A 21614-nucleotide genomic window follows, 5' to 3' on the forward strand; every position below is an offset into this window, starting at 1 on the left:
TTACACATAATTACTATGTTCTGTGCACAAAAGCCCCAAAATTATTAGAAATTTATTTTAGGATTTCGTATTTTTTTTCTTAAAGTAAATCGAATCAGCAGTTTTTGAGGACATGGACAATGGCCATATATACCTACTAGCAGGTGCCCGCGACTTCGTCCGCGTGAAAATCGATGTACATTTTCGACGCCGTCGCCCCTTCTATTTATATTTTCGTATGTTTTATATATAAAAATTATAAAATCACAGCCCCGGCCGGTGTACAATAATGTGCGCGTTTTTTGTGCTTGGGTAAAATGCAAAGTCGTAGCCATCGTCGGAGGCTGCATCACAAACTCCCGGCCGAAGGCCGGGCCACAATACAGTGCGCGGCCAAAGACCGCGCGTCCCGTATTTTGTGCTTGGGCAAAATGCCCAGCCGAAGTCACGGTCGGAGGCTGTATTACAAACTCCCGGCCGAAGGCCGGGTCACAATACAGTGCGCGGCCGAAGACCGCGCGTTCCGTTTTTTGTGCATCGGTAAAATGCCCAGCCGTAGTCACGGTCGAAGGGTCTATCACAAACTCCCGGCCGAAGGCTGGGTTACAATACAGTGCGCGGCCGAAAACTACGCGTTCCGTTTTTCGTGCTTGGGTCTACGCGTTCCATTTTTCGTGCTTGGGTAAAATGCCCAGCCGTAGTCACGATCGAAGGCTGTATCATTAACTCCCGGCCGAAGGCCGGGCCACAATACAGTGCGCGGCCGAAGGCTACGCGTTCCGTTTTTCGTGCTTAGGTAAAATGCCCAGCCGTAGTCACGGTCGAAGGCTGTATCATAAACTCCCGGCCGAAGGCCGGGCTACAATACAGTGCGCGAAGGCTCTACCACAAACTCCCAGCCGAAGGCCGGGCTACAATACGGTGAGCGGCCGAAGGCCGCGCGTTCCGTTTTCTGTGCATCGGAAAAATGCCCAGCCGTAGCCACGATCAGAGGCCATATTACAAATCCCCGACCGAAGGCCGCGCTTTTTTTTGTTTGGGTAAAATACCCAGCCGTAGTCACGGTCGAAGGCTGTATCATAAACTCCCGGCCGAAGGCCGGGCTACAATATAGTGCGCGAAGGCTCTATCACAAACTCCTGGCCGAAGGCTGGACTGCAGTACGGTTCCGCGTTCCGTTTTCTGTGCATCGGAAAAATGCCCAGCCGTATCCACGATCAGAGGCGCGCTTTTTTTTGTTTGGATAAAATACCCAGCCGTAGTCAAGGTCGAAGGCTGTATCATACTCTCCCGGCCGAAGGCCACGCGTTCCGTTTTTTGTGTTTGGGTAAAATGCCCAGCCGTAGTTACGGTCGAAGGCTGTATCACAAACTCCCGGCTGAAGGCCGGGCTACAATACGGTGCGCGGCCGAAGGCCACGCGTTCCGTTTTTTGTGCATCGGAAAAATGCCCAGCCGTAGCCACGATCAGAGGCCATATTACAAACCCCCGACCGAAGGCCGCGCTTTTTTTTGTTTGGGTAAAATACCCAGCCGTAGTCACGGTCGAAGGCTGTATCATAAACTCCCGGCCGAAGGCCGGGCTACAATATAGTGCGCGAAGGCTCTATCACAAACTCCTGGCCGAAGGCTGGGCTGCAGTACGGTTCCGCGTTCCGTTTTCTGTGCATCGGAAAAATGCCCAGCCGTATCCACGATCAGAGGCCATATAACAAACCCCCGGCCGAAAGCCGCGCTTTTTTTTGCTTGGGTAAAATACCCAGCTGTAGTCAAGGTCGAAGGCTGTATCATACACTCCCGGCCGAAGGCCACGCGTTCCATTTTTTGTGTTTGGGTAAAATGCCCAGCCGTAGTTACGGTCGAAGGCTGTATCACAAACTCCCGGCCGAAGGCCGGGCTACAATACGGTGCGCGGCCGAAGTCCACGCGTTCCGTTTTTTGTACATCGGAAAAATGCCCAGCCGTAGCCACGATCAGAGGCCATATTACAACCCCCCGACCGAAGGCCGCGCTTTTTTTTGTTTGGGTAAAATACCGTAGTCACGGTCAAAGACCCTATCACAAACTCCCGGCCAAATGCCGGTCTATAATAAAGTTTACGTACAAACTTTCAACCCCTATTTCACCCCCTTCTGATTTTATTTTCGCTATAAAAAGTATTCTATAACCTGCCCCGTATTATGTTCTCAAACCGTGCTAAGTTTCATTTGAATTCATTCAGTAGTTTCAGTGTGATGCCCGGTCAACAAAAAATAGGGACAGACAGACAAATAATCGAAAAAAAAATGTTTTTGAATTCAGTATCGATTGTATAATGCCCTATGATAATTTTTTTTTTAAATTAATCAAAAAGTTCTGTAATTTGACCTGTTACAGTTTTATTATAAGTATATATAGATAAGTATTTAATAGCTATTGCGCCAAATTCGTGCTCTTTTTATAGTAATAAATCTTGCATAACATTATACGATAAAAAAGTAGACAATGTGACTATTTAAACACAAAAAGGATTATTCAGTTTGAACCTGAACTTTTAAGTAGTTCCTGAGATTAGTTTCGCGCGTTCAACCAAATAAACAAACAAATTGGTCAGTTGAGTACAGAATATGTGCCTCAATATCGATATTACACAGTTTTAGTGGAAATCTCGTTTCTCCAAATAACGCCTGCGAATCAATTTGAGCAATCCGGTTTTTTCAAGATAACTTTTTTCTATCTGTCCGATTTTAATGAAACAAAGCCTATATGTTGCCCTGAACTTTGCTTAATCTATTTGTGAAATCCGCGTCAAAATCCGTTCAGCAGAACCAGAGAATAGCACGAACATACAGACAGAAGGACAGACAGACAGACAGATAGACAGACAGACAGGCAAAAAAATAAAGAAATATATTTTTGTATTCTATTGCTCATTTCTAATCGCCCTAACTTGATTTTAGTTAAATTTGGTCAAAGTACAGACACTCGATTTCTACTCTTTTATTATAGTATAGATAGATAGATAGATAGATATATGCTGTCGCGACATTTTTTGTAGAAAATGATGTGTGCTGCGAGTGAATGACGCTGCTGTATTTGCAACCCCTTGGCCTTTTGAATAGCAATGACAATGCTTGAGGGAATTAGCAGACTGTTGGGAAGGCGCCATGTACACCTTGGGTTACATTATTGGAGTTTTAGGAAGGATCCCTAATTTTTTTTAAAATAAAATATAGCCTATAGCCTTCCTCGATAAATGGGCTATCTATCACTGAAAGTATTTTTCAAATCGGACCAGTAGATCCTGAGATTAGCGCGTTCAATCAAACAAACAAACAAACAAACAAACTCTTCCGCTTTATAATATTAGTATAGATGTACTCGAATAATAGGTGCATCTAATAGGTACCAAATCCTTTAAAGTTGTTTAAAAACTAAAAAATACTCGTTTCCTTAATCTTTTAAAATGAATTACTGTGTTATGGTAATTGCTACAGAGGTATATTAGTATTCATAAGTTATGCCTATGCATATATATTGTATTATATGTTTGACGGGACTTCCAAACCATTCCCACCGTGGAACAAATAGTTATTCTACGGTGGGAATTATTAAAAAGTCCAAAAGGCCCATGACTTATGGACATCCCTGTATTGGACATAAGGGTTCATTTCCACGAGCAGCACGTTGCCAACGGCAGCTGGCAACTGCTGCCGACGACTGCCGCCGAGACTTCTGCGACTGCTGTTGACTGCCGTCGACTGCCGTCGCCTGCCGTTGACTGCCGTCACCTGCCGTTGACTGCCGTCACCTGCCGTCGACTACCGCCGACTGCAGTCGTCGGTAGCAGTTGCTGCTCGTGTAAATGAACCCTAAAGCTTATGCTACGATGATATTGAATACAGTCCACTTGTTCAAAGCTAAATCTTCTTAGATATGGCAATAGCAGCCTTGCACCCCGTCTTGATGACTTCAGTGAGGGCTCTGTAGAAAGGCGCTTGCTCTGCGCCGTGCTCGATGCCCGTGTCGTGGTGCTCTTGCTCCTCGTCTCTGAACTTGGTGATGGTCTGCAGGATCTCCTTGTCGATGTTGGGGTCCTCCATGAGGGTCCGCAGTTGGTCGTTGTAGTGGTCCACTATGACTGTCTCCACTGCCACCGTGCACGCCATTGCTGCTTCTTTGCCTAGAAGAGCAGTGCCTGGAAACAAAATTGTTGTATTCTATACTAATATTATGAAGAGGAAAGATTTGTTTGTTTGTTTGCATTGAATAGGCCCCGAAACTACGGAACCAATTCATAAAATGTTTTACTGTTGGGAAGCTGTTTGGCTAGTGGGAGGCTTACGTACGTCTTTGTCGGTAGGGTGGTAACTAGCCACGGCGGAAGCCACCCACCGGCCAGACTGGACCAATCAAGAAAATCTCAATCGGCCCAGCCGGGGATCGAACCCAGGACCTCCGTCTTGTAAATCCATCGCGCATACCACTGCGCCACGGAGGCCGTCGTACTTATACATGGATTAAGATTTAATTTAAACCTCCAATTCATTCAAAGTAAAGTGGACCTAATCACAACCACTTAAAGTTTAATTGAAGGAAATCTTAATATATAAATGCGAAAGGTCATCCCGAAATCTCGAAAATCACTTAAACTAAAAATTAAACTTGGCAGGGAGGCAGTCTATAATTAGTAGGTATCTGCTAAGAAAGGATTTTGCGACAGGAGCGAATTAAGGAGGTCTAAGTGACGGACGAAGTCGCGGACCTCCACTAGTTGAGTTATAAATGTTAATCCATGTTTGTAAATAATATCGCCAAAGGGTTGGTCACGATCTCCAGTGGTGAGGAAGTGACTGGAGACAGAGATGGCTCACCAGCGCCGAGTGCGAATCCCGCGACGTTCCAGATGGGCGTCATGACGGTGGGGCGCACGCGGTGCTTGCAGATGAGCTGCTCGAAGGCCTGCCGGTGCTTGATCTCCTGCTCCCACATGTGCTGGATGGTGGCCCCCTCCGCCGTGCGCCCCAGCACCGCCATCTGCCCCGCGTAGATGCGGTCCGCGCCCAGCTCGCCCGCGTGGTCCACGCGGATTATAGAGTCCAACTAACACAAATAGCATCATTTATCATCATAACATCTATTGGGACTTCCAAACGATTTACGATTCTAATCCGCTGGGAGCAGTTCATGCGACTCACTCGATGTCGATCGGTTCGATTAATTTGCGGGGTCGCTATTCTAACAATTGATTCTTAAGACTAAGGGCTCAACCATCTGCGACTCTTCGAACTCTTCGAACCCTGCCCGATACCATTTCAGCTTTTCGAGTCGTTGAGCAGTATGGGCAGAAAAACTTGTTCCAAGTATGTTGTCTTCCAAGTGAGTCCGCTTCCATCTTAGACTGCATCGTCACTTAACATCAGGTGAAATCGCAGGCTATCTTTTCATAAAATAAATTAAAGAAAAAACCCATCAGACAAATAAACAGATCTAGATAGAATAACTTATCAGATAAAGAACCGAAGATACCGACATAGCCTGAGTCAGTAACTTTGGTTCCTTTACCTATAATAAAGCCTATGCTCATCAAAGCTGTCGGTTCCGGTTACCGGATATAATCATTAACATAGTAGTGATAATTACGAATTAAATTGAATTTGAGTGATTGTCACAGAGTCAAATCATTATCATAATGTGAAGCAGCATAGTATGCTGTGCTAGTAGAAAAGTAGAGAGGCCTGACCATTAAAATATAGGCCGATGAACCAGGTTATAATATAGATGTATTCCTTAAGAATAAACTTACATGGGGATTCTTCTTCCACGCAGCAGAATGCGTCCTCCTCACTTGCCGGAGAAGCGGCGATGGGCGGTTCATTCTGGACAGTCTGCAATTAAACATTCACGTTTGTTTCAGGAATATGCTCGCAAAAATGCTTGAACGGCGGGAAATGCATACAAAAGGATACCTGCGAATGCCCTAAAGGGTATTTTGGTCTTCGCTGCGAATTTTGTAAGTCGTTATTTCCATTACTAAAGATATGAAAACAATCAATAAGCACGCTGATATGATTTCTATAGTCAACGTTAACTTTAAGCAGTTAAGCTTGTACTTAACCATTAGTCTATTGAAGCCTATAGGTAGTTAGGTACTTTGACTGGTCCCCTTCTTTATCTTTTTTTTTTTTTTTTTTTAATGCAAATAGGCTCGCGTTTGACCATGATCTAACCTGATGGTAAGTGTAGATACAGTCTAAGATGGGACACGCTTGCCTAGAAGGTGCCTACTCACTCTTGTTTTGAAGATACCCAAGTTATAATATTCAGGAAACACAGACTTGGGAAGGGTATTCCAAACCTTAGCCGTGCGTATGAGAAAAGAAGACGCAAAGCGTTTTGTACGGGTCCTAGGGACATCTACAATATAGGGATGAAAACCCACCCGATGTCTTGCGGTGCGATGGTAAAAAGGCGAAGGTGGTATGACATCGAATAGCTCCTGAGCACATTCTTCAAAATATATCCTATAAAACACCGATAAACTGGTAACTTTCCGCCGATGCTCAAGGGTCTGGAGTTTGGTCAAAAGCGGTGAATCTGTGCCAATGAGTCTCCTGGCTCGGTGATCCACAGCATCCAAAGCAGCCAATTGGTATTTGGCTGAGCCGTCAAAAAGATGGCTGCAGTACTCCATGCAAGACCGGACTTGGGCTTGATATAGAGTAAGTAATTGCTGTGAGGAGAAGTACTGCTTAACCTTACGGAGTATTCCAAGTTTTTTAGCCGCGGTTTTGGCTTTAGATTCTATGGACCGCCCAAAGTTGATGTTAGCCGAAATATCGACACCCAGGAGATCGATGTGGTCAGTGATAGGCAAGGATACATTTCTGAATGTAGGTGTAAATGGAAAAGGAGTCCGTTTTGCCGTCAGTAGACATGCCTGCGTTTTGGTTGCATTGAACTGAACTAAATTAGCGTCGCCCCATTCGGAGACTTATCGTTACTTGTTTCAAACCCCTTTTACTAGTCGCATATTTTATACTGTCACACGCAACTATAATCTATTCAGTTTAATCGATATTCGTGACTCCGTAATTAATCGGCCAACACAAAAAGCTGTCAGTAAAATACGTGACCCTCCGCGTAAAGCTTTAGAAAGGGGTCGGAAATATAGGGGGACATGTTGCACTGACTGCTGACGCAATGCGTGCGTGGGCGCATTGTTTAAACAATCAATAATTGAAACAAAAACATCTGATACTATATTCTTATAGTATTAATAAGGTATTGTTTTATAGCGAGTGATGGTGGTGGTGAAATGAAGATACCACTTGAGGCTTGCTACGACCCTATATTGCTTACATTGACCTATTGCTTACTATCAATCTCCCACTTGTAGAATTTCTTGGCTGGTAAAATATCAGGTCCCTACTCTAGTGGCATGACACTTTGTACAAAACTGATACTCAGTATCGAGCAAAGAAATCACCTAACACCCAAGAACTTCGATTATGTTCTATACATCCCGGTTAAGTAACCATCAGTCATTGTACCTGTGCATATGTACCTAGGGAAGTCACTAGCCCTTAAGACACGGGCTTACCTAGTTTAAGGGTCAGGACGTCAATGTAATTTGTGTACTGAGTTTTTTCAAATAAACAATTCTTATTCTATTCGAACTATATGTATACCCCGCCCGATACCACCTCAGCTTTTCGAGTTATTGAGCAGAGGTAGTATGGGCAGAATAAACTTGTTCCAAGACTGTTATCAACAGCTTCGATTATGTTCTATACATCCCGGTTAAGTAACCGACCGTTTTCCAAGCTATGAATTTGTGGAAAATCTATATGATTGTATGTATGGTTACAGCGAAATGCGTGATCCCCTGTCTGAACGGGGGCCGCTGCAAGGGGGTCAACAAGTGCCGCTGCCCCGCCGGCTCGGGCGGCAACCACTGCGAGGTAGGGCGGCGCGCGGGCGAGTGCGTGCGCGCGTGCCGGCACGGCGTGTGCCGCGGGGGCGCGTGCCGCTGCGAGCCGGGCTGGCGCGGCCGCTACTGCCACCGGACCTACGGTGCGTATGGCTTGGCGTTCGTAAAACTCCTGATGGGGCGGGTAGCAATGAATGAAAAATCCACTCCACATCCATCCATCCATCCACAATAATGTTTTCACTCCCGCGCAGTCTATCTCCCTGTCGCCTGCATATCATGGGAGTGTTATCAACGAATGCGTGTGCGCATCTGGTACTCGCACTCATATTATGTGATCTACTACTAGAACAGTGCATAATATGTCTGGCAACATACAGTATATGGTACCAGTCATGGAGAAAGTTAAGTTGTAATATTGTAATAAGTATGGTATATATCATTATGGTATATATCACAACAAACCCCCAGATTTAAGTAGCTCAATTGAACATTTATTCATCATTATCGGCTCACTGCTGACCTCGAGTCTCCTCTCAGAATCAGAGAGGTTAGGCCAATAGTCCACCACGCTGGCCCAATGCGGATTGGCAGACTTCACACTCGCAAAGAATTAAGAAAATTCTCTGGTATGCACGTTTCCTCACAACGTTTTTTCTTCACCGTTTGAGACACAAGATATTAATGCACACAACTGAAAAGTTGAAGGTGCATGCCCCGGACCGGATTCTATGACCACATCCTCCGGAATCTGAGGCAGAGGTCGTTTCCACTGGGCTATCATGGAATAACAGACTCTTAGAATATTTATTAGTAGACTGCAAATAAAGCTAGTACTCGTAATTGTTAAATCTATTGATGCACTTTATTCTATACTCTCACAGCCAGCCATATGACAATAAAAACACTCCCATAAGTACATTAATTCCCACTTGTAAATGTACTTGTATAGTGTAAACACAGTTTTAAGTTTAATTAAAAAGAAAGTAAACAATAAAAAAAATGCTTTATTTATTTCCAGGTTCATCAGAGGAATCTGGAGAGTTTAAGAGGCCACGATGAAATGCAATACCTTTTGACGGAATAGAAGAAGAGAAATCTACTTAATAACTAATCATGTGATTTAAATATTTTTATTAAGTTTTATATGTATTGATAACTAAATTAGTCATTTAGAATATAAGGTTAGATTTTATTAAATATTATAAATTATAAATATACATTACATATAAGATGAGTTTGTACATTTTTTATTTTTATTAAAATCTCCTTTTATAAAGAACAATTGTGATATTTTACTTTTTGGTATTATACTATAACTAGCTGATATCCAGTAGTAGTGTATTTCCTGTGCCCTTGGAGTACTAGGATAAAATATAGCCTATGACACTCACAAATAATGTGGCTTTCTAGTGTTAAAAGAATTTTTCAAATTAGTTTAGTATATCCAGAAATTATCCCCTACAATGCCACAAACTTCACCTCTTTATCAGAGACTAGCAGACGCCCTATGGTTTTACCTGCACAGTTAATCCCCGGCTGGGTCGATTAAGGTTTACTTAATTGGTCCAGGTCTGGCTGGTGGGAGTGTTTGGCTGTGGCTAGTTACTACCTTACCAGCAGAGACGTACGGAGAAACGATTTAGTGCTCCGGTATGATGTTGTGTGACACCCCTTTCTGTTAACTAAGCCTGCTTCCATCATAGATTGCATCATCACTTACCATCAGGTGAGATTGTAGTCAAGGGCTAACTTGTAAAGACTAAAAATACATACAGGGGGAAATAACAGGGTGACATTGTTTCCTGCTATCTACAATTTGAACACCTTCAGGCTTCAAGTCAAGAGTGAATAAAGTGCAGGCATTTTCTAAGCATGCATATCCCATTCTCGATTTTCCTAGATATTTTTTTATTCTAGATCACAGTTTTCTATCACACATGATTGTAGTCCAGCATATTGAACATTAAAACTACTTAATTTTCACAGTTAAAGGTTGATTATAATTAACAAGAGATTAAAAGATTAAACATAGATGGTACAGACAAATATAAATCAAATGGTATAAATTATATGTTATAATACAATATAGTGAATATAGTGGCTTGGAATATAGTGGCTTTGGCTTGGAGATTTTGAACAAAATAAGATTTTTAACCACAACAAAAAAGGTGCGATAGTTAAATCAACTATAATAATTGATGATGAGGTTTGATGAGGTTAGGTTTTTCTTAATTTGTTATTGTTAGTTAAGAACTAAAGAAATTTACCATCGTAGTGGCAAAACACAAAATGGTGTTTCTTTTTCTATTTTATAAATAAGAAAATCTACAGAAATTACTTTTATATTACTCAAACACTTACCTTTATTGACAAATGCTTCAATACGAGAATACGTGCTTCAAAGTTCGATTTAATTATTTTATTCCAGATACTTTGTTTACACAACAAGTCAGTAATTATTTTGAAATAGAAAAGAGAAATTATTTAGAATTTCTTGCACCCAAGTTTAATGTTTACATTTTTTTTAACATTCTATCAGCTGTCAAATTGGTTTCCGTGAAAACTCCGACAGACGGCGCCACTGTCTGACATGATCGATGTTTTCCAAAATAAACTTGGAATTTTTCTTGATCGCCCATCTGACGGGCCAAAAATAAATCAAACGAGAAAATTTTATAACATAATCTGGTAAGTTTTCTATACAAAAGAGCTATAACAAAAGTAACACAACAAAAAGCTCCTTCCCCCCGCTCAGTGCGAGGGGTAATTTCCCTTTCCAACTCTTCATACAAAAAGAAAATCCTCACCGCGCAGACTCGTACAAAATGGCGCCCCCTCGCTGGTGTGAAGTGTACAATGTTCGCATATCTCGTTTGCCGATCGATATCAATGGAGGACTCGCTTTATTCGGGGTCTCTGCAGTGCTTGGTGTTTTTTGTGAATCTCGTGTTCGGTTGAGTGAAAGAGTCTCAGAAAGTGTTGTTTTCGTCCGGTTACATCACCGCGAACTTGAGGAGCTTCCAAGAGGAGTGCAAAATGTCTTTCAAATCACGCAGGTGCGTACGCAGTCGTAGTCTTTCTATTCTGTCTGGGCCTGCTCGAACGCGCGACCCTTCATGATGGCCATTCATTTGGGTTTATCCTTTACGCCGCCGCAAAAGAGTTTATGTCATTCGCCTTCGAAAATGTCCCGCTGCGACGATCGGCCTGAAATTGCATCTAAACAAAAACATAAAGCGATATTAAATCATATCGAGCCAGCCTTCGCAATATTTAGTCGATTCTCATAAACTGCAATCTCCAGCTTGTCCCTATCCAGCTCGAATCGCCCGCTAGAAACATTTCACGCAACGTTGATTCGTTCGAGCTTACAAAATAATATTTTCTAGGATATCCTATTTCACTATTCTGTAGATAGGTTGAGTATTGATTTTTCGACTGGGCTGCCTAAACTATACAATTGCCTAAATGTTTTTAAATCTATTGGGTATGCTTGAAAACAATTCTAAAGTTGATGCTTTAATGGTTTATTCAGTATGGCCTTTGCCAGGTATATTTCAGTCAGAACAGAAGTCAATTGGTAGGTATTACAGCAAGCAATCAAACTATGCTCTTGTTCTAGTTAGAAATGTCAAAAGGTCACAGCATTTGTTAAATTTCTAATCAATAATTGACCAAGTTTAAGCTTTTACTTTAGGTTTTGGAAGAATTGCATTACAAATTTTATATGAATAATGTTTACTTTTGTAATGTTTTTCTTACATAAAGTAATTATACAATATCTTGCTAACTTTACTGATACCTTAATTTTAGCCTTGAAAATTGATAACTCACATTACTCTCAAGTATCAAATTGTCTTATTTAATTAATAAATATTGTTTTTCAATCATTAAATAGGAATCACAATAAATTATAGAATATAAATTTTACCACTTTACTTTCAAATACTTTTTCTCAATGAAAGATATCCTGTGATCAAAAAATCAAAATCAAAATTATCATATTTGTATACTAATGTGTAGGAATCAGGACTTTAAGTGACTTAGTACTTTCTACTACAGTGGTAGCTGAATTTAGGCCTCCTGTAGGGACTTCCAAACAAGGCTCTGAGCTGCCTATGACCAGTTGCTATACTTAGTAGTTTACATAAACATTACAATTAATATTTTAGTACATGATGAAGTACTTGCATACTTGATATGCCTTACATTTTTGTAGTATTCATGGATTTCAGGGTATAAGTCTTTTTTATAGATATACAATTTTTTTTTAATACAATATTTGGCATATCTTAATGTGACCAATATTCCTGTTTCCCTCCAATTACTTGGAAAGATTGATAGAAGTGGGTACAAAAATAGTTCAGTGGGTGGGGATAGAACCCTCTGACCTCTGTATATTGTGTCTATCACTTTTACCATTGAGATATTGACACTATAAAAATATAAGTAATGGATAAAATAAGAAAAATATTGAAATTATAATATGTACCAAACTTGCACTGTGCAGCTATTATACCCCTACTGGGATGTTATTGTACAGTGCACAGCCATCATATGCCTCACAAAGTTTGGCACAAATGAGAAGTTTATGAATTTCTTATTATTCTGAGATAACTGAATATTGCATTGACTGACATTGCTCTATTATTATAGTTCATATATAGGAATCATAAAAAGGAACAAAGTCATAATAAAGGTTTTTTGGCAAATATAGGATTTCTAATTAAAATTAGTGGTGTATCAGCAATTTTATACTATTACATATGTTACATGCCTACAAAATCACTGCAAAAAGTGATCAAAATTCAGCTACTACATATACTCAATTTTCTGCTTCATCTTTATCAACCCATATTGGGCTCACTGCTGAGCTCGAGTCTCCTCTCTGAATGAGAGGGGTTAGGCCAATAGTCCACCACACTGGCCTTATGTGGATTGGCAGACTTCACATACACAGAGAATTAAGAGAATTCTTTCACCGTTTGAGACACGTGATATTTAATTTCTTACTTACTTACTTACTTTTATTTTCTGTTTACTTACATTATTTACTTATTTTCCATTCCATATATTTCCATATTCCATAGTTGTAATTAAGTATACAGTTTTTATATTTATTGAACACAGAACTCAACATTCTAGACAATATTTAGGTATTATTTGTTGAAATAACTTTTGCTGTTAGTTAGTTTAGTTAGTAACTAAATAGTTGCATAACTAAATGAAATTAAGACAATTATTTGGCCACCTTTGTTCACCTCATATTGATGATAGTATTGACAATGCGCTAGTGACATATCTAATAGCTTCTATCTAATAACTTGTGGCAAACAGTGAAAAATAAATGTGCAACATACATAATATTTACTGTATTTAGTCTTCTGAACTGGTTTAGTTAACTCTAAAAATATATTTGTAAATTTAGCTTCAAAATTAAAAGTTCAACTGATAATGGTTTACAAAATAATTTCATAGGTGGTGAAGAGCAAGGATCAACCAAAGACACAACTAGTGTTGTACAGTCCAGTGGGAAGCTAAAGGTGCTGCAGTCTTTGTCAAGACTCAAACCTACACCAACATGAACTCAGCTATGAGCACAGAGTCTATGGACATGGCTGAGGAGGTAAGCTCCCTCGTTAAGATCAAAGTCTGTTCTTTAAGTTGTTACTGACCAACAACTTACAACTAGTGGCTTGCACTTCATAGTTGCAAGATGCAGAGGACTCAGTATGAACTTCTATTGGAGAACAAATTTTTGAATCTACCAATATGGCAAAGGTATTTTCCAATTAGTATAATTTGTACATGTTTTGGCTACCTTAGTTATGAATCATATTGAGTGTATTGCTGGCACTTCTCAGTATATAGTTGTATACAGTTGTTGTACCTTACAAGTAGACAAATTTGAAATTTCAAAAGTGCTTGTAAATTAAGCCTATTCGAAATAAATGAGTTTTGATTTTAAAACCTTGTGCCCTGGTGCAGGACATGTCGCAGGTGGAGGGGCTGAGCGGCGCGTCGGACGACGAGGACGAGTGCGTGTCGTCGCCGGCGGGCTCCACGTACGACGACGGCGCCGACGCCATGAAGAACGCCATGAGCGACGAGGTCACCAAGCAGCTGGCTGCCGCAGGTGCGTCATTTTTTTTTATTCAATGACAAACCCTTAGTTGACCTCGACTGCGTCATGTTTAACCTGATGTTAAGTGACAATGCAGTTTAATACATGGCAGAGATACCACTTATTCTACTGATGGTTTCTATGTGGCTTATATATATCATACAAGAACGCTTAGTTGCTTGGCAGTCTTACTTTGCCGGTAGGGTGGTAAGAAGCCACCACCAGACCAGACCTAAGCCCAAAACTGCAGCAGCATGGTGGGTTTAAGCTCCATATCCCCTCTCCTGTTAGAAGGGAGGCTGTTAATGATGATAGCAAGACTTAAGATTTGCTAATGAGCACTTATGACACTACTGCATGTGATGTTTATGTGATGAGAAATTCAACACGAACAGGGGCGTGTAGCGATGAATGAAAAACTGACGACTGATGCACCTCACTTCCCCGTACGCACGATTTCACACCCGCGCAGTCTTTCCCCTCGTCGCCCGCATATCTTAGGAGTGTCATCTACGAACTTGCCAGACTATAAACTCTGAACTCAGGTACATGTATTTGAGTTGAGTATTGTATACTAGCGGACGCTCGCGACTACGTCTGCGTGGAATTTAGTTTTCCACAAATCCCTCGGGTAACCATGGATTTTTCTGGGATAAAAAGTAACCTATTTGTTAATCCATGCTATATCTCAATACCAAATTTCAGCTAAATCGCTTCAGTAGTAGCAATGTTAAAGAGTAACAAGCACCCAAACATCCATACAAACTTTCGCGTTTATTTCATCTGCAATGGTTCGCAGGAGTAGGGTGATAGGAATTGATTCTTTATGTTCTTTCCCCAGGTCCGGTGGGCATGGCTGCAGCAGCAGCAATAGCTTCGTCGAAGAAACGGAAGAGGCCACATTCCTTCGAAACAAATCCCTCTGTGAGGAAGAGACATCAAAACAGACTACTTAGAAAACTCAGAGTAAGTTTTTATGAATTTGTTTTAAACAATTTTTAAACACCAACACAAAAAAGTTGTAACTTGTTTATCTTTGTATGAGGAGACTTTCTTTTTTGGAAAAATGACTAGCCAAAGAGTGTTCTTATTCCTACTCTACTATATCTATCAATAACAATTAATAACAGATGGTTGATCCACAATAAAATTAGGACACTGTCAGACTTTAATGCGCCTTGGAAAATTGGGACAGAAATAATGCTATGACCCCTTTCAAGTGAAGGTACACTTCCAGTAAAGTTACTGTGGCTATCATGCGAGTATCTTCTTTTAAATATATCTTATATCTTAATATATAAAAGCGAAAGGTCATCACGATATCTCGACAACCGCTTGACGTACAAAGTTAAAATTTGGCAGGGAGGTTGCTCATAGTAGACTTCCGCTAAGAACGGATTTTGCGAGAGGGCCAGATTAAGGGTATCTAAAAGCAGACCAAGTCGCCGGGGTCCAATAGTAGCATAATTATATATTTTGTCCGTCGACCTGAATTTTTGCAACTAAAGCCTTCTGTAATCGAAAAACGTTAGACGTTTTGAATTCTGCGTCCTGCGAATAGTTTATCATTGCACAGATCGCCCAGTCTTATTACAGAGAACGCGGAACTTGTCTGTGATGTCTTTAAAGAGTAGAGAAGTATTTCGGATGGATGACAAAACTTGGGGTATTGAATTTGTTGTTGGTATTCTTCCCCGGAGTGGACGTGTACCGGTTAACATTTGATGATTATTATAATGAGCTCAGACTAATTACATAAGAGCCTGCCTCGCTAGACGTTACTTTTCTGTCAAAGTATATGTCTCCACGATTTAATGCAATTATAAATACTGTCTCTATAGAATCAATGATTCATATAGTTGTGATCGTAATGTTGTGTATGGTGTGAAAAACAGCCAACAAATTCTAGTAAAAATTTGGTAATTTAATCCGCAATGTATAACAAAAATCAGATCTCTGCAATAGACATTTTCGACATTACAGCAGGCAAAAAACTGATTCAAAAAGGAAAAATCCGAAAAAAACAATTGGTCACCATAGGGATTGTTTGAAAACTAATCAAATTAGTTTTAGATAATTAAGAAAGAAAGAAGGAAAATAAATTTATTCATATCTAAAAGTTACAGACAGTCAATAAATACTCTATCCTTATGACAGAATGTCTGTCTGTAACCCTAAAAAAGAAAGTGTGTACAGCTCAGCATATGCCGTGCACTACATACAAGCATAATACACGGCGCTGATTTTCAGCTGAGACCCGTGTGACGTCACAGCTAATATGAATACATTGAAATAAACAAAATTAAAATAATTAGGTGGTGTATCTACCGTTTGCGTTTTATCCATTAATTACAGGACACCCTGTATACCTATAGTCAAATTGAGTAGGTATTTTAAACTATGTAAACAAACAAAAACAGCTGACTCAGGGGTGCTCAACATTTTATCATTATTTACGAATATTATCATGAAATAAAACTTCCTGTGATAAACAAATATTTTTTTAATTCTATATTCCTATATAATATATTCTTTTATTTATCAAACAGATAATGCTTCACTTATATTAAGGGTTCCGTAGGCAATACAGAACTCTTATAGTTTTGTTTCTTTATTATGTAGAAGCAAGCATAAGGTTTCCTCGACATATTTAAATACATTAATCAAAACGGTTTTCTCGGAGGACGATAAGGGTGATTGATTCGTACGTTTCTTTTTTGGTGACGGAAACAATAGCAACGCGGAATAACTGCTCCGGCTAGTACCAGGCTCCGGTTCACTAATTTTCGTACTAAACTAAATAAAATTAATTAATTAAACTGATAAAAAACCCGACTGCATAAATGATAAAAAAACTGAAAAGAAAAAAAAGCTCAGTCCAGAAGTGTAGAAAACAATTAGAAAACAGTCGGGACCTATTATATTGAATAGAATGATTTTCGTCTACATTTTTTATTAGGTCCCGACTTTAGTTTGATCAATTTTTATATCATTTATGCCGGGTTTTTATATTTGTTTAATTAATTAATTTATTTCACACTTTTTAGTTACGATAGATGGTGAATTTCGGATTTATTGGTTACGTTTGTTACAAAGTACGATAATGTATACCTAAGTCCAACCGAAATTAAGTAAATATTCAAAAAATCTACGCAACCCTCGGTGGCCGAATCCGACTCGCACTTTTCCGATTTTTATAATCAATATATTTCTTTTAGTCTATTTTTGGTGTTTCATAACTACACTTCATAAACCTCGCACCTTATAGTCGTCCGCCTCGCGTATTATGTATAGACTTAATTAATATTAGAATTAATAAATAACGTTTTCCTAATTGTAGTTTTTTTAACATGGCCATGATATACTATTTTGAAATTCTCACAAAAATCCCTTGAATTTGATTCGCATGTTGCAATATTCACAAAAAAAAAACTTCACCCCGATTCTATAGCGTCTCACAGTCGTCTTGTTGGTTTTTTTTCTAATTTCACCTATCTAAGAACACTTGGGTTATTAAAACAAATCTAACGTTATCTGAATTACGTAAATCCGTTCAACGGTTTGGAAGATATGAGGTAATAAAGAATATTACATACATACATACAAGATACGCGCGAAAACATAACCCTTCTTGCAGTCGGGTAAAAACAGTAAACAAACAACAAATACACTATAATTAACAATAACAACGAAACGAGAACAAAACGAAATAACAAAAATTACAAGGGAAGAAAATACGCACGACAGACTGGATTTAGTTAACGAATCATTAACGAATACTGATATACAGGGTGATTCGGTCTTTAGTGCGGATATTTTTTTTCGTGGTTCTGTATCATTAATAGAATATAAATCTACAAACAGTTCGATACATTTTATGTAATTTTTTTTTTTAATTTATGTCTCTAAAATAACAAAATAATGTACATATTATTACTAAACAAGATATATTCAGCTTAAAAGTGATCTGGTGACGTCCTTTAGGTATCAAACGAAAATAAAATAAACGCACAATAGGGTGACCCTAAAATTCTGTTCAAAAGTAAATAACTATTGTAGTATAAAATTATTATCATGTAACCTGTGGCAATACTGTTTACATATCTGTGGTAACTTGTCAATACTCTATATTTTCACTCTTTGCTTTTTGACGGACTTGTGATTTGCGTTTCTCTTGTAAAAATTCTTTTTATGTTTTCAATAAATCTCAAACCACTAATATCGTGTTTATCTAAAAACTATATTAGGTTATGGGCCCAGTGCGAATGAAATACGCGAAAGTAATTATTACATAAATTCAAGGAATTTCATGTACCGAAAAAAAAGTTGAACATCGCATCGAATTCTAGAACATTCCACATGATTCCACCGAACTCTGCGCCGGCTTGAAGTTGGTTATCGTTCTTCAAATTAATCGATTTCTTATTCAATATGTCTGCAAGTAATACGATGACTCTAATTGAAAAATTAATTGGAAGAGATAATTATACTACGTGGAGATTTGCCGTACAAACTTATCTCCAACACGAGGACTTGTGGAACTGCATCGAACGAAAAGACAACGACCCCGTGGATCCTAAGCTCGACATAAAGGCGAGATCGAAAATTATATTGCTGGTTGACCCAATCAACTATGTGCATATACAAGAGGCGAAAACTGCCGAGGAAGTTTGGGTGAGTTTAGCCAAAGCGTTCGATGACAAAGGATTAACACGCCGAGTTGGTTTACTAAGAGATTTGATAACTACAACACTAGAAAACTGCAATAATATTGAAGAATATGTTAACAAAGTTATGGGGACAGCACATAAACTCCGAAGCATCTCTTTTGATGTAAATGATGAATGGTTAGGCACGCTACTCTTAGCTGGCTTACCAGAGATGTATAGGCCAATGATAATGGCTATGGAAAGTTCCGGTGTGCCCGTCACTGCCGACTCAGTGAAGACTAAGCTTTTGCAAGAGGTGAAGAGCTCCGAGTCTACAGCGTTATATATTAACAAAAATGTAAAAGCAAATCAGTTTGTAAAAGAAGTGAAGAGTCAAAGAGGACCCCGCTGTTTCTCTTGTAATAAATATGGGCATATCAGCCGTTTCTGTAAGCTCAAAAAGAAGGAACAAGGTCAGAATGAAGAGTCTGGTTACGTAGCCGTGTTATCTGCAACAATAAAAAATGAAGGTGGATGGTATATTGACTCTGGTGCATCCATGCACTTGACGATGAGGAATGATTGGCTTTATGATGAATCTCCGCCTCCGATCTCAAGCATCAGGATTGCAGATGACAAAATGCTTCCGGTGAAAAGCTGTGGTAAAATAGATTTGAATGTTATTGGTAAAAATGGAAATGCACAAACAATTCAAGTCAAGAATGTTCTCTACGTACCAGAACTCGCGACAAACCTGCTATCTGTTAGTCAGATGATAAGTAATGGATGTACCGTGAAATTTAATAATAGCGGCTGTAAAATATTCAATAGAGAGAATACTGAAGTTGCAGCAGCTCAACTCATACAGAATATGTACCGGCTGAATACACATAGTGTTCCAGCATACATCTGTAAGGCAAATGAGTCTGATTATTATTTATGGCATCAGAGAATGGCACATTTAAATTTTGGAGATTTAAATAAACTAACAGATTGTGCAACAGGAGTGAAGGCTTTTGAAAACAAGCACAGTATAATATGTGAATGCTGTCAGAAAGGAAAACAGTCTCGACTGCCGTTTCCTAGTGAGGGTTCCAGAGCAAAACAACCTCTGCAAGTGATACATTCTGACATATGTGGACCATTGGAAATGAAGTCTATGGGTGGAGCCCGCTACTTCCTCACCTTCACAGATGATTATACAAGGAAAGTATTTGTATATTTTTTAAATAACAAGTCAGATGTATTTATGAAGTTTAAAGAATTTAAAGCTTTGGCAGAGAATCAGCTTAGTTTGAAAATAAAATGCATTCGCACTGATAATGGTAGAGAGTATTTAAGTAAAGAATTCTCTGATTATTTGAAAAACGCAGGAATTTTGCATCAAACCTCTAATCCATACACTCCTCAGCAGAATGGACTAGCAGAGCGTATGAATCGTACCTTAATGGAGAGAGCTCGCTGTATGTTAATTAATGCTAATTTACAGAAGCAATATTGGGCTGAAGCAGTTTCTACAGCAGCCTATATAACAAATAGATGCCCAACACGAGCACTGTCATATGCAACACCTGAGGAACTGTGGTCTGGGAGAAAGCCTGACTTGAGGCATATTAAAATTTTTGGATGTGAAGCTATGGTACTAACACCGAAGCAGAAACTTCAAAAACTGGATGCTAAGGCGAGTAAAATGATTTTTATAGGATACTGTGATACAACAAAAGGATATAGGCTGTTAGATCCTAAAACAAAGAAAGTTGTAATAAGTAGAGATGTTGTATTTCTTGAAAATTCAATGAAAAGAAGTTGTGTAATGGTGCCTTTGTCGAAGAATGATAATGAGAAGTCTAAGATTGTTAGTTCTGAACCTAATACTGAAAAGACTGATTCAGAAAACGATGAAACTGTTACATCAAGTGAAGACTCTTTTCATTCTGATGATGGATCTCTATATATCCCTGAAAAACCAATTGAACCTATTGAGTATTCTATGAACATGACATTAAGGCCTAGAAATAAAAATATAAATAAAAGTTCTAATACTTACCTTTGTCAAGGTGGAGACCTGGAACTGGAACATCCATCTTTACCACTAACATACTCTGAAGCCATCACTTCGGCAGACAAAGAAAAATGGAAAGTGTCAATAGAAGAAGAATTAAAAGCACATGAACGAAATCAGACTTGGCAGTTGGTGGAGAAACCACCAGGAAAGAAGATAATTGGCTGTAAGTGGGTCTTCCGTATCAAAGATGAGCCATCCGGTCCTCTTTATAAGTCAAGGCTATGTGCTAAAGGCTGTTCACAAAAGTATCAAGTTGATTACACTGAGACATTTTCACCAACAGTAAGATATGACTCAGTACGCATATTACTGACTGAAGTCTGTCAAGAAAACATGAAAATGATACAATTTGATGTAAAAACAGCATTTCTTTATGGAGATATCTCAGAAAATATCTATATGACACCACCAGAAGGGTTAAAAGCCCCAGAAAACTTTGTTTGCAAATTGAACAGATCAATTTATGGCTTAAAACAATCACCGAGATGTTGGAATCAAAAGTTTGATTATGTATTAAAGAAGTTTGGATTACAGAATAGTCATTCAGATAAATGTGTATATACAGGTTACTTCAATAACTGCAAAGTATACTTGTTATTGTATGTTGATGATGGATTGGTTATATCCAAGGATGAAATTGTTTTACAGAAGATCATAAGTGATCTTCAGAAAAATTTCGAGCTGAAAACCTTCATACCAAAGAATTTTGTAGGTTTGGAAATAGAGAAGGATGGTAGTAATATTTTTATTCATCAGAATAAGTATATTGAAAAGTTATTGTTAAAATTTAACATGAGCAATGCTAATGGCAATAGTATTCCTGTTGATCCACATACAACATTAGAGAAAAGCCAGTTAAAACTGGATAGCAAGATTCCATATA

At 39.1% G+C, this 21614-nt stretch overlaps 3 protein-coding genes across 10 annotated transcripts in view; 2 read left to right on the forward strand and 1 right to left on the reverse strand.

The window, feature by feature from the left end:
* The window catches only part of LOC112048373 (protein shifted), a 27624-nt gene extending 18449 nt beyond the window's left edge, over positions 1-9175 (forward strand). Inside the window, exons 6-8 of the mRNA XM_052883747.1 lie at positions 5875-5970; positions 7830-8033; positions 8912-9175. Of these exons, the coding sequence (XP_052739707.1) occupies positions 5875-5970; positions 7830-8033; positions 8912-8952 (341 nt within the window). The 3' untranslated portion in view covers positions 8953-9175. The remainder of the gene's footprint in view (positions 1-5874; positions 5971-7829; positions 8034-8911) is intronic.
* LOC112048374 (5-demethoxyubiquinone hydroxylase, mitochondrial) lies at positions 2848-10834 on the reverse strand. Of its 2 annotated transcripts, none has more exons than XM_024085881.2 (4): positions 10701-10834; positions 5764-5845; positions 4832-5060; positions 2848-4155 (listed from the first exon to the last, which is right to left on the reverse strand). In XM_024085881.2, exons 1-4 carry the CDS (start codon positions 10757-10759, stop codon positions 3878-3880), a joined length of 648 nt encoding a protein of 215 aa, XP_023941649.1. In that variant the 5' UTR covers positions 10760-10834; the 3' UTR covers positions 2848-3877. The 2 variants fall into 2 exon arrangements, with proteins under 2 accessions (XP_023941649.1, XP_023941651.1); XM_024085883.2 differs by lacking the exon at positions 10701-10834 and adding an exon at positions 10255-10663.
* The window catches only part of LOC112048371 (DNA-binding protein Ewg), a 32110-nt gene continuing 20960 nt past the window's right edge, over positions 10465-21614 (forward strand). For 3 of the 7 annotated variants that reach the window (XM_052883731.1, XM_052883720.1, XM_052883730.1), the window contains exons 1-4: positions 10812-10949; positions 13372-13519; positions 13882-14029; positions 14859-14983. In XM_052883731.1, the coding sequence (XP_052739691.1) occupies positions 13475-13519; positions 13882-14029; positions 14859-14983 (318 nt within the window). In that variant the 5' untranslated portion in view covers positions 10812-10949; positions 13372-13474. Of the gene's footprint in view, positions 10582-10718; positions 10950-13371; positions 13520-13881; positions 14030-14858; positions 14984-21614 lie in introns of those variants that run through there. The other 4 variants (XM_052883706.1, XM_052883709.1, XM_052883713.1 and 1 more) reach the window with 2 other exon arrangements.

Source organism: Bicyclus anynana, chromosome 1 (assembly GCF_947172395.1).
Source record: "Bicyclus anynana chromosome 1, ilBicAnyn1.1, whole genome shotgun sequence".
NCBI classification, from domain to species: Eukaryota; Metazoa; Arthropoda; class Insecta; order Lepidoptera; family Nymphalidae; genus Bicyclus; species Bicyclus anynana.

Excerpts from the sequence above, each read along its gene's own strand:
- LOC112048374 (XM_024085881.2), bottom strand. The coding sequence starts at position 10,759 with ATGCGAACATTGTACACTTCACACCAGCGAGGGGGCGCCATTTTGTAC. Across the intron at positions 5,846-10,700 it reads ATTTTGTACGAGTCTGCGCG|ACTGTCCAGAATGAACCGCC; the intron begins GTGAGGATTTTC and ends GTTTAATTGCAG. Across the intron at positions 4,156-4,831 it reads GGGATTCGCACTCGGCGCTG|GCACTGCTCTTCTAGGCAAA; the intron begins GTGAGCCATCTC and ends TTTTGTTTCCAG.